The following is a 14070-nucleotide window of genomic DNA, read 5'->3' as shown; positions in this document are numbered from 1 at the left end:
TACGCACTTTACTCTTGATGACAGTTCAACTTCGGTAATCTTCGTATCAATGCTAACGGTGATCCGCAGTATCATCAACAGCGCCCTCTACACTACCGGGACTATGTGTCGGCACCTAATGGAGAGAATGACTGTGAAAATACCTTTGCACATATAGCAACAGCATTATCGTTTAAAACTGTGCTGTGTTGGCAAACTGAGAAGTGTTATAACTTGTCAAAGCTGACACATAATAACTTGCTACTCTCACTTTCATGATAGTCTTTGTGTGCTAAGACACTTAACCCATTGAGGACTGACTGATTTTGTTACAACACGCATTTCCCATAGACACTTGCCCGAGTATACTCGAGACTCATCCTCAACGGGTTAACATCTGAATACTATTCTTATTTGTATCAACCCTATGCTGAATGTGATGTGCATGAGCTATCAATGGAAAATACGGTGTATAACACAATGAACTCTCTATATTTTGAGCAAAATTCAAATGTCCTTGGAAACCACCATGCATCTTAATATTTATCTACTTCAGCACTTCTGTGATGAGAAGATCCTCAGGATTGTAGTGCATTCACTTGGATACTGTGATAATTTCCTATAATCAGAACCAGCAGAGCACTATCAGCATAAGTGTCAACAATGACAACAAATACAATTCACTTGTGTATTTGGTATGGCGTTGGTTTGCTGACAAATACAGTGGTCCTGTCCATGGATTGGCAATTTGTTCATTCGTCATCATCTGGCCTCTATACTGAGAGGATCCTGGAAGTTGTGTTTGGAACGGAAGAAGAACATCCCTGAGAAGGCTTCCTCCAGTGCCCTCTGGCAGGCGATGTGTTGCGTGTACCCTCCGCCCAGCCCATGGGGAGATGCTGGCCGAATGTGCTTTGTAAACCTAGGAGGTGAAAGTACATGTGTTATGCACATTACCAGAACGAAAGAAAGAAATATATGCATAAATTCTAATGACTGAATCATTGTTACATTTATCTTGTAAATGAAGAGAAATTATTGAATTGGAAAGTTAGGATGTTTTCCTTCATCTTTCTCTTGGTTTTGAACATACCATGACATATGTTAATCTAAATAATTCATAAAGTGTAGAGATGACTGGATTATGTTAATAAAGATTATTCATATTTATCCAGATTTTTTTAACTTCATGATCGGGGCACAGCAGCATTAAAAAATTGCAAATTAAACTCTGTAATAACCACAACAGAAGTTACATAATGCATGAAATATTGTGGAAGATGTAAATTTGCGAATGAATACCACATAATTTTCAATGACTATTGTGTAGCCATGTTTATAACAGATGCAAAACATTCTTTTCTTCTGCTGACTACAATACAATTACTGCCTTTACTCTGGACAAGAAAATGAGAGGGAAATTGACAGGCTCTGTACTGTAGAAAAATTACAGATTGTAACTGGAAAGATACACATGGAAGCATAAGCATCAACATGTCTCAGACAAGACTCAACTCACCCCTTGGTATCTAGCTCCTCCTGTGAGATGGGTGGATCAGGACCAAAGGTGTACACTTCTAGCTCCTCATACTCGTACGGTGTCTCTTCAGTCTTGGGGATGGGCAAGAAGTTGTCTTGGAAACCAAGGCCCTGTATCATGGTTGCCATGGAAAACGGAATGAAGACACATACTGTATCACAGTATTGCATGATGGGTTTCAGTTCATTGAAATCTTGCTTTTGTTGTGGATGCACAAAGACCAAATCATAACTTCCCTTCTATATGAATGCAAGAATTTGTTTCTGCTGTCCTCAAAAGTGCTATGACATAATATACTTGATATATCATGGGTAGTTTATAGCAATTTGACTGCCACACAGTCAACTGATATTGCTACTTTCATCCAATCCCTGAATGTGCTATATATGAACATCAACCTTCATTTGGCGATAACAACAGACAGGTGAAGAAGTAAATTAGTGGCATTTTTACAAATTGAGCAATGGCAAGCAAAATCATGCTGAAAAGACAAAACAAGTTCAATGACTCACTGATAATGAATGGTTGTAACTTTCCCGATCATCTTTCCAATTTTTCTTTCTTTACATCTGTTGCACTTTTATTACTGTGTTCTTGAAATATGAATCCCCTCGACATATGCACCCCATTATAAAAACAAATTGTCAGTTGAGAAAGATAAAGGCATTGAGGTGCTACTAACCCTATGGCGTTTACACTCCTTATCTTTTCACGAATGCAAGTACATGTACAAATGTAATTACTGATTAATATACTGTAAATTTTTGTCATCTCTCTCCAAGTATCAAGGTATTGATTCCTGAATTCACTCAAAACATCTTAATAATTGTACCAAATGCACATGCTAGGTTCAGCAGTGCCTGAAGGAAGAACCAAAATATATACTCACCAGCTTCGCACCGGATGACACCTCAATGGCTTTCCTTTGGGGAGGTTTGTAGGTTGGAGCCTCCTGGCTTTGCTGATTGGCAACATGGCTGGCGATCACCTGATCAGCTGGTCTGTCTGAGTAGATCTATGAGGATGAGAATGAAGCAGATCAAAACTTGTTACTGGGTGGCGAGTAAAGGAAAAAATAATGCCTGCATGACGACTTACAATGTGTAATGATATTGACGGGATCAATCCAAGGGTTTGAAGTGCTACTACGGGAGGCTCTAAGTCTCTGATGAACCGAAGGGAGCTGTAACCTTCCCAAAATAGTACTTTTAACAGTGATGTTAGAACGTTCTGTATATTCCCAACAATGTCATCATCTTTCATATGATATGAATTTGTCAATGTACTTTGGTGAGTATTGCATATCTTCAACTTCAAGTTTCAGTGGTAGCCATTTTTACAGCCTCATCACAGCTTATAGCTAGCTAGCTTTGCACAACTACACCCAGCTTTCTTGTTTTTGCAAGATAATGGGCTTGGTATGTACCCAACATGTGCACCCTAATTTCATCAGTGCGCTTCCCTTGTTTATATAGTCTTTTGCTCATTTGCAAAAATGTTTCCCCACAGGTCAACCTTCCCAAGACTGTTCTGCGCAAGGGAAAACATTACAAACGGACCCCATTTTCATGATAGTACGCATCCCATCTCGGACTGGTATTTGACTAACCCACGCAATATTCTATTCTCATGTTTACATTACCTTCCTTGGATGAATTAATTACTGTATTCCTATCTGAAAATCAGAAGAGCTTTGACGATGCACAATGTCTAAAGAGTTGGACCCTTTTCTGGGTCTCAGAAAGTGATATGAGAAAGAATGATTATGATGTAATCATCATCCTTATTGTGATTACATAGGTCTTCCAAAAGCTTCTCAGATACAAATATAAGAACCATACAGAATGCATTTCTTTTGCTCTCTACTCTAACTAACAACTAGTGGAAATATGAGCACAGAAAATGGGATTCCATCGGGATATACAATATACAAAAGTATACTGGTAGAAACTTCATATCAAACCAGGTTTTAGCGTCAGCAGAAAATATGAAAAGTCAGCTCCATGAATTCATAATTTGAAAATTCATTACCATATGTAACTACTTTCATGTTAAGATAAACATCAGCAAAAGGTGGTACGACCACCAAAACTTCTTTTGATAGGGCACACTTACCAATTCATCTAGAAGAGCTTCCTTGTTCTTCTTCTTCTGATTCAAGGCTTGTTTGGCCAAAAATTGTTGTTCCTGTTGTCTTTCCTCATTGATCTGTCTCTCCTCATCCAGCAAGGCATCCAAGTACATCATATCATTACTCTGTAGACATACAAGTCGTCAAGACAAGCATCAGTACATGATGCCAGAGACTCCAACTCTCCCGTTTTCGACGGGAGATCTCCCGCTGAAAACCCATTTTTGCAAAATCTCCCGTTCTCCCGCTTGAGATTTAATTTCCCTGCCCTGGCTCTTTGTCTCCCATTGGAAAGGATTTCTTATTTATTTCTATCGTATGTTGAAAAAATAAGCCTTGATAGCACCAGAAAGCATCCAGAACCCTAGGAACTTTGCGCTTTGCACACATCAAGTTGGAGTCTCTGTGATGCAGTTTATTGTACCATGGGGTACCAAATGGATTTTGTTGAACTATCTAATTTCTTTTTAGGGCCATACTCTGGGTTACGAAAAATAAGTGAAAGCAATTTCTAGTGCTTTATGCAAGAAGATATGTTGACTACTGTACAAAAAAGTCAAAATACACTACCTTTGTAATCATGGATTTTAAAACATTGAAAATTCTGTTCATTATCAAAAACAGAGTTCTAAGTGTAAGTTTCTTTCATTTATCAGTAATCCAGCAATGCTATAGTCAATGTGTGTGAATTCCCTTTGCATTCCCTCAATACCATGTAAATTTGGCAAGCTTCTTTTGCCATTATAGTAAAAAAATATTGTACGAAAAGATCATACATTACCTACCAGGCTCCATTATTTCCTCAATGATAACCATGACAAGTACTTTTATTATTACTGTAATTATGATAAACACATAAAAACAGTGCTGAACTGGCATAGGCATTGCTGCTGATTGCTACAATTTGGCCATCATAATAGCAATGTGTAACTGTACATCTTATGAACACGAGATGGTGCTACACTACTGTAACCCGGGATACGGCATACCACGAGCTGTGGCATGTTGCATCATATGTACAGTAAACCTTGCGTCAGTCAACATACATTTGACTGGAGAAATTCTGCTGTCATGCCAGTAATGATGATAACAAATACAGCCTTACCCTAAATTGCCTGTTCCTCGTAATCTGCTCCTTGTTTTCTCTCCTGTAGCTTTCAACCCTTTTTCTTGTCGCCTCTTCATCTATGCCATTGGTGAGATTAAATACTGGAGGAGGAAGATGAAAATTCAATTCACACAAGTAAATTTTTCACAAACAGCTTCAGAAAATCATGGTCACCATCAGACTGAATTGTAATGACTTCACAAAGGAGTATGTCTGACATAAAACAGATCATGGAGTCTATCCTCATGTATCATGACAAAGGATGGAAATTATTCACACTTCTGTACTATAGCAAATATATAATTATATCAACATAGCAGGCAAATTGAAAAAAGAAATGGCAAGAAATAAAGTGCCACAGATAATTACAACCTTGTCATTGAGAAGTAAGACAATCAACTTATGCAACACTCATGCAACGTGTCAGAATTTAGCATGTGGCAAGAAACAGGAGGTTCATGAATCAATTCAGAAATTGTGGGTACAAAGAAAAGGGCTGCTTGAGAGAAAACATGCTTGAATTCAAAATGAAACATTAACAATCACATGAAAAAAAGAAAAGAAAAATGAAACCTCATTTCTTTTAACTTACAAGTTATCAATATGCCTCAGTGATTTCCAATTCTCTTCCTTAACAAAATGTTCAATACTAAGTCAGTAAGCAGGTAAACATCAAGAACATGGGTACTATTCGTTCAAATAAGAGGGAAATGTAAAATAATGAAAAAGGCGATGCCATCAGTATGAATGCAACATCAATAAATGTGAATTGGAGCATCACTGTTTGTTTCATCCCTATTCATCCATTCTGCCCCTCCCCCAAAAAAGATCTCCATTACACAACAGCTGAATGGTTATAAATCAAATGAATATAACTTACTGATGGTTTCTACTTCTTCCAAGTAGTCATTGTACTCCCTCAGACTGTCAAAGTCTGACTCCTGCCTGTTGAAACTGAAACAGTGAAACAAAACAAAATCATTATTCACACGTCACATCAGCCAATGTCCAATGAAGTCAAGTTTCTAATTCTAGATATTTCCATGGGTATGATTTTGATACCTGGTATCTTAAATTTCTCCCAAACCTAGACATTACAAAAATTTTCCCCACTCTAGTCCCAAAATCCACCATGAAATACTAAGAAGACTGGTATTCAGAAAAACCCAATTTTTAGAAAATCACCCTTGTAATTTATAAAATGCAGTCAAGCGCAAAGGAACTAATGCATGCAAGCACAGCAGCTGGACTCCAAACACTTCAGTGATAAGCTTAAAGGACAAGTTCACCTTCATAGACATGTGGGTTGAGTGAATGCAGCAATATTAGTAGAACACATCAATGAGAGTTTAAGGAAAATCGGACAATCCGTTCAAAAGTTATGAATTTTTAAAGTTTCTGCTCGGTCACGGCTGGATGAGAAGACTACTATAGCTTGTGATGTCATATGAGTACAACTATATAAAGAAAGTATAAAGAAAATTCAAGATATTCTCGCTTTTCTAACATAGTAAAAGGACACTCGACTTCTCTCTTTCAGATGTCAGGGGAAATAATATTACCCGTAACATAAGTCAGTAACATGTCGAAGAAATGTGCACTTTATTCAAAAAGTCAAGTTTTGTGAAATTCTCTTTTTATTTTCCTTATATTGTTGTACGCATGTGACATCATACACTGTAGTAGTCTTCTCCTCCAGCAGTGATTGCACAGATACTTTAAAAATTCATAACTTTTGAACGGATTGTCGGATTTTCCCCAAACTTTCACTGATGTGTTCTACTAATATTGTTGCCTTCACTCAATTCACATGTATATATACATATGAAGGTGAACTTGTCCTTTAATAACAAGTGCAAATTTCAAAATATTATGAGATTAGGAGCTTTGGAAAGAAAATTAGGTTGACCTAGCAGACTTTTCATTAAAAAAAAAGAAGAAAGAGCTAACTTACTCCTTGAGTATTTTTCTCCTGATATCAACCTCCTTCTCAACAGTCACATCTTCAAAAAGCTGCACTCTGAACTGATTTCTCCTGAGCGGTGTCTTGCATTCTGGGCACGCTCCTGATCCTCGTACAAAAAGAAGTTCCACACAGTTTTCACATCTATGTGGGTGTAAGAATAAAGAATTGGGCAAATGTTAAAATGAAATTCAAGACTGGTAATACATAACCTAAGATATTGCCAGTGTACCACCTACCTTTCACGGTTCTCTGTCACGTAAGTATCAATAACTGCTAAGTTTTTGTATCATCGACAGGGAATCCGTACATTTCGTTTCTTTTCTTTTTTTCCTGCTGCGGTTACTCTTGATTATGCTTCATTTTATTTGCTTTGTTTGTTAGTTGTTTTGTCCCCCAAAATGTGATTTCAGTGTGACTGAATGCTGGGTTCTGGCTCAAATAAAAATTTCTTATCAGACAGTATGACAAAAGTTTGTAACCCCCACTACATTTGTAAAATGTCGACTAAATGTATACGAAATATAAGTAGATTACTAGGGTAAATGTAAAGCAAATATTGATATTGCATAATAAACTGCTAGTAACTTTAAGTAACCTAAGTCCTAGAGTACTGTAAAAGTGGAAATTTTCACGGTGTTGAAATGATCGCGCATTTCGCGCAACCAGACACTAGCGCGAAAATAAAAGCACGCGAATATTTTTGCTTGCCATATGTTCCTGTGCGTGATGTCTTGATTCCGCGGAATTAAAAACATGTGAAACTCTTCTTACCCGGCGAAGCGCAAAAAATTAGTCGCGCGAAAATATCCAATTTTACAGTATTGAGATAGTGTTAACCCGTTGAGGACGAGTCCCGAGTATACTTGGGCAGGTTTCTATGGGAAATGCGTGTTGTAGCAAAAATAGTCCCTTCTCAACAGGTTAAGTTTGGGGTGGGAGTTTTACAGTTTGGATGGGGGGACACACAGACCTCTTTCAGACTTCTCTAAAAGAAGTCAAAGGTTCTGAATCCATTCCTCATAGCAATTTTGCTAATTTCATTCCAGATCATGAGCAGAGGTCAATAAGCTTCTTTTTTTTTTTTTTTCCAAAATGCTTTCCTTGGTGCTCCGTGGGGATTTGTACATTATGTATGAACTCAACTGTACTGCCATGCATGCTTGTATGAGTTTCACATCCCTCCTATGGCCTGGTTCATGTCATGATGAAGTGAACACATAATATCACAAAGTTCTCTGCTAGGGACTCCTGCAGGGATCCTACTCAGATGGACATAGGATCTGGTATACACGTATATATTACTTCCCCAACCCCACACTATTCTAGCATTTAAAAGGCTTTAAGAACATCTTGTTCCTGTAAATTTCACATGTGGTATACGGTACAAGTCAGTTCGGGAAACCCACTCACAAGGGGGGCCCCTCCTTATAAGTAACCCGTCCCCCTTATAAGTAACCCCGTCCCCCTTATAAGTAACCCCCGGGGCACCCCTTATAAGGAGTCTCCACGCTTTTTTGCAATGCAACGCGAAAATGAAAGGACTGCGGCAATTCGCTTGATTATGTCCATAAAGCTTCACAAGTTTCCTAGTTACTCACGAAATTTGGGCAAAATTGGTTTGAGGCATCATATCTAAAATCATGGATTTAAATGCGATGTCAAACGACCCATGCGAATGCTGAAATGCGAGCGATTACTGGCGTGAGTGTCGCCAGGCGCGGCGGCGCAGTAATGCTTGAGTGCAGACGTGGCGACTGAGTACGGAGACTTTGGTACTCAGTCGCCACGTCTGCACTCAAGCATTTCCGCGCCGCCGCGCCTGGCGACACTCACGCCAGTAATCGCTCGCATTTCAGCATTCGCATGGGTCGTTTGACATCGCATTTAAATCCATGATTTTAGATATGATGCCTCAAACCAATTTTGCTCAAATTTCGTGAGTAACTAGGAAACTTGTGAAGCTTTATGGACATAATCAAGCGAATTGCCGCAGTCCTTTCATTTTCGCGTTGCATTGCAAAAAAGCGTGGAGACTCCTTATAAGGGGTGCCCCGGGGGTTACTTATAAGGGGGACGGGGTTACTTATAAGGGGGACGGGTTACTTATAAGGAGGGGCCCTCCTTGTGAGTGGGTTTCCCGAACTGAAGTACTATCGCTGCCAAGACACAATTTCATAAGCACAGTAGACTCCAGTCAGTAGACATACAACATGCTACAACTAACATAAGTACAACACAATCCTCATTATAGCTTAATCACACCAATTATGAAACCATACTTTTATACAAATATTACAATGTACCTGTACAGTAGCTTAAATCGATGGCATCTAGGCAGCCTGGCAAATACTTTGTATTGCCGATTAAATGTTTTCCGCAACAATACCGTCAGGTTCACTGATCATTGTTTTGATAGCGATCGACTAAAGCAAGCCGCCCATAATTTGACCATAACGCTATCCAAAATTCGACCACCAGCTACAGATGTAGCGCACCACCTCATCCGATCCGATTGCCAATGAATGGCAATGGACAATGCCATGGTTACAGTTATGTGATACAATCATGTTAAACACACTATCAGTATCACTCAGTACTGCTTAAAAAGCAACAAAGAAAACAGTATTAAACAGTTAACTTAGTACTTCTGTCGTCGATGCATCCAATAACAATTCAAATCCTTCTTAATCGAGCTAAAATTGACATAAACGGTACTTGGGAGAAATGAGTATTCTCAATCTAAGTTCAGCAATCATGACTTCGTCTTCGAATAGTCTGGTCTGAGGAAACCAACACAATATGCAACATATGGGACTATTCTCGTCAAACAAAACGTGACAGTATTTCTCGTAGGTTACCTGTACGTCTACATAGTTGGTTGATTAATACTTACAGCGTATGACCACAAATGTTAACCATTAGAACAAGCGAGGGATTTCTGTATTTTGTCGATTTACATCTTGGGCACATTTGCTCATCCATTTTGGACAGGATGGAACACAAGACTGAAGACTTCAGCGAGGAAAGGAACTAGTCTAGATTCCAGACTGCAGATATAATTATTACGTCGAGAACAATCATGGAGGTAGAAATACCTCCATGTAGTCCAGTCAAAATACGACAAAAAGTGGGTTAACCCACAACTAATTGCAACAGAAACGATTCCACTTGCATTTGACCCGGAAGAGCTATCAAAATAACATATTAAAAGTTCCCTAAAATTCGAGTGGTGGATCAGTGTCTAATTTGCATAAATTCAAAATGGCCGCCATACAACCTGTTTATGCCACAGAACTCTTACACATAGAAGAATCACTCGCCACCCGTTTTGTCGCCGTCGCTCGACTCATTGTCACGTGACGTCCGCCATTTTGCTTAGCGGAACTTTTTTTGCGTGCAAATCCCAGCAGACGCTATCCACATACAGTGACTGCATGTTGTACCGTGTTTTTCTGACGTTCCGAGACCTTGAGCGAGGCATTCAAATGCCATATTGTGCGGCTGTAAACTGCACAAATCACTTGAAAAAAGGATTTGGAAACAGGTAAGTTTGACACCAAGCCATGATGAGAATAAGAAGTAGTAATTCCCCAAGTAACGTTACAATTAGGCGGATCGGTCGTATGTTGGCTTTCTTGTGAGCGCAGTAGCAAAGGTAGTCCCAGACACTGGATTTTGTGTTTGCCGTCGACATATCTGTTTACCACCAACTACTATGCAAAATAAAAAAAGATCAATTAGATCTAGGCCTAATTTAGGCCCTGGGGCTATATTACACTCTGTACGTTGTGAGTTGGGGCAAACAGCTTTGTACATGAAAAAAGTGTAAATTTATGTAAATTTGAGCTTAGGTGTAAACTTTACACGTAGATTTATTCTTGTCTAGGTAGTTAGAGTCACAGTACCAGTGGTGGGCCAGTGTCAGTGTCAGTGACAACACTATGGTCGTTTAGATACTAGATTGTCTAGACTGACTGTGTACTCTAGTATTAAAGTAACCCCAGGACATTGCTTTCGCAATATGCAATATTTGTCATACATGTATTTGCGAGACTTGTCTTGCCTACATATTGTTGCCACGTTAACATTTCGTACTATACCATATAGTATGTTTTCACACTCATAAGGATTTCATTTTGAATTGTGCTTGAAGCGAACAAGTGCAAGTGAAATCTTGGATTATACAGTATTGCCTTTGGTATTTTTTTTAATATTCTTGCCAGTGTCCATTATTCATGGTTTTATTTTGCTGCCATATTGTATGCTAAGTGATTGTACATGCATTTGCTTTCATGATATACAATACATGTAGTTGTCTTATTTGTGACACTTGTTTTGCCTACATGTACATACTTTGAGATGCAGTGTAGTATGTTTTCACACTCTTTAGATTTCACCTTGAATTTCGTTTGAAGCAAATGGGTGCGTGTGAAATCTTGCATTATACAGATGTTCATGTATTGCCTTTAGTTGATATTGTTATGCCAAGAATGCATTTGATATTCTTGCCCGACAGTGTTCATTCTTTATGGATTTTATGTTGTTGCTATATTGCATGATAGTTGATTATACAGGCATTTGCTTTCGTGATATACAACATTTGTTGTATATCTGTGATACTTGTTTTGCTTACATGTTGCTACCAAATTATGTTTTCATACTACACAGTGTATGGGATAGTGTTTGTTAAACTCATTACTAAGGATTTAATCTTGACTCATGCTGAGCTAAGTACGAGTGAAATCTTACATTTACAAATGTATTGCCTTTAATACTGTTGCCAGGAATGCCTTTGGTGTTCTTTTCAGTGTTCATAATTCGTAGATTTATATTGCCATAGTGCATGCGGATCAACACAATATGTTTTCATACTATACCATAGTGTGTTTTTACACTCATTAGGATTTTCTTTTTGAATCACGCTTGAAGCTATCAAGGGCAAGTGAAATTGTGCACTATATTGATGTATTGCCTTAGATAATCTTGCCAGACAGTGTTCATTATTCATGAATTTTATGTTGTTGCCCTATTGCATGTCCATTATAGATGTATATGCATTTGATTTTGTGATTACAATAGTTGTCACAAATTTGCGACACTGGTGGTCTTGCCTATCATTTGCATAATATGTTCCTGACGCATGTACTGCCTGTGATTATAGCCGCCGTATTAGGTATGATAATGGTACGTGTACTTCAAGCAAATGGTATATCACTTTACTGTGGTTGATTCTCAGCAATCAACTTTGACCTTGATGAATGTCAAATAAATTGTAAAAAATCATGAAAATTAACTCTGTCCAACTTAACTTTCTGTTTTTTGTGGAAGACAATTTTGAAAGGAGTTCATGCTTGTAATGTGTGTGTGTGAGTGTGTGAATACCTATATATATATATATATATATATATATATATATACATAGATAATTATATATATATATATATATATATATATATATATATATATATATATATTGATTGAGTACCAGGTAGTCTACATGTTGGTGCAGCAATATCATGATATCGAAAGTAAAACAGAAACCAATTTCATGTTGATCACCAACAATTTATTTACAGCACACAAATATTTGAGCGATTCGCTCTTTCTCAAGTGTTGTTGCAAATCGCTCAAAAATTGGTGTGGTGAAATAAATTGTTGGTGATTAGCATGAACTCGATTTCTGTTTTATTCATGTATACAGATATACAGTGTATACATGCCTATAGGCATATTGCTTCCTATACCAATATGTGCAATAGTGGTAACTACATTGTACTACACACTACTAATGATAATGATAACAGCAGGAATATAGATAATTAAGGTGATGTTGTCTTCCAAATTTCTCATATGTTGAACGAGTGTCAGATGGGGAAGATGTATTACATGATCATATCCACAAATCACTGATTTTTACAACTGGACTGACTGGAAATTTAATTTGACCTGTTTAATGGGAGAAAAATCAAAAGCACGAACACACATCTTCTTACAATATCATTGGAGGGGGAAAAATGCAAGACATAGGGGTGAGAGGGGTATCAGAAAAATGGCAGGACACAGACAAGGACAGGCGCGCGTCTTAGATTATTTTATACCAAAGCAGATCACGTCTCCGAAGTCAAATAGATCTATCCGAAAGGGGAAAAAACACCTGTTTCAATACAGACAACTTTCAGGGAAGAGTGTGAAATAAATAACATAAATGAGTACATGAATCTGTGGTCAACGCTGGATTGAGAAGTACCAGTTTGACAGTTTACAAGTTCAAGTAAATATCAAGGGCTATAGCAGATAGCGGCTGTCATACTGTCCGATCAGTGAGTTAACCGTACCGTACTCGCGAGGAGCTGCGGAGGTACCGCTAAGCAACATGGCGGCGTGTGCACTGAGGCGTCGCATCCGGGGTGCGCGGTGGCGACACCGAGCTCAGCGGGTTGTGAATGGGTATGATTCTTCTATGTGTAAGAGTTCTGTGGTTTATGCCTATATCTCGGGATACGTAACCAATAGAAAGTAAATTCCGGTGTCTAAACCTATGTTTTTTAGGTCAAGGAATACAATTATGTTATCTGTAGCAACTTTCAAGCATCCCTTTATATAGTTTTTGCATATATTTGCATATAATTACATGCAAAATGGCCGCCATATTGCCTGTGCAAGCCCGTATCTTCGTATACCATTAATGTAGTACACTCAGGAATAAGTCGCTATATATCTGGACATAAAACCCACAAAAAATATATTCTGGTGTCTAAACCTATGTTTTTTAGGTCAGGGAATACAATTATGATATTAGCAGTAACTTTCAAGCTTCCCTTTATACATTTTTTGGAATATATTTGCATTCACTAAATGCAAAATGGCCGCCATAATTCCTCTACAGGCTTATATCTCTATCTGTAAAAGGTACCCAGTGGTGGTGTCTATGGTCTTAATTTACTGCTGAAAGTCACTGTTGTAGAAAACGTTCCAATCAGGAATAATTACCTATATTTCACTAAAAATTTGCATATATTTATACATAAATCTATTCAAATTAAGAGTAGCTTATATCCATAAGCTACTCTACAAAAGCTTCGTGAGTTTGGACATTTGTTTAGAGAATGTTCTTGTCATATCAGGATACCATGTCACTCACTCACTTTCTGAATAAAAGACCCAGGGGTCCAGCCCTCACTCGAGTATCTCAAGTTCACCTTCCATGCATTCTTACAGACTATTACTTGGGAGAGAGGAAATTGGAAGACTTTGGGAAGGGCCATTTCTACAAGCCTTTAGGGACCTCCATGGCCCAGGGAGGCATGATGTTCATATATTCATGACACTAGCGATAAATGCACCTA

At 38.2% G+C, this 14070-nt stretch overlaps 1 protein-coding gene across 1 annotated transcript; it reads right to left on the bottom strand.

Annotated features, from left to right (window-relative positions):
- Window positions 1-510: 510 nt before the first annotated feature.
- On the bottom strand, window positions 511-9744 carry LOC139740871 (CDK-activating kinase assembly factor MAT1-like). The gene is made up of 8 exons (XM_071651455.1): window positions 9618-9744; window positions 6713-6865; window positions 5639-5712; window positions 4756-4859; window positions 3635-3775; window positions 2409-2534; window positions 1499-1629; window positions 511-901 (listed from the first exon to the last, which is right to left on the bottom strand). The coding sequence occupies exons 1-8, from the start codon at window positions 9704-9706 to the stop codon at window positions 742-744; spliced, it is 978 nt and encodes a 325-aa protein (XP_071507556.1). The 5' UTR covers window positions 9707-9744; the 3' UTR covers window positions 511-741.
- Between the last annotated feature and the right edge of the window lie 4326 nt (window positions 9745-14070).

This window comes from Diadema antillarum, unplaced genomic scaffold, assembly GCF_040938485.1.
Source record: "Diadema antillarum isolate AM-2024a unplaced genomic scaffold, OU_Dant_1.0 seq00000889_RagTag, whole genome shotgun sequence".
Lineage (NCBI taxonomy): Eukaryota > Metazoa > Echinodermata > Echinoidea > Diadematoida > Diadematidae > Diadema > Diadema antillarum.
Note: the sequence above shows the minus strand (reverse complement) of the source record. Positions and strands in the feature narration are given on the sequence as shown.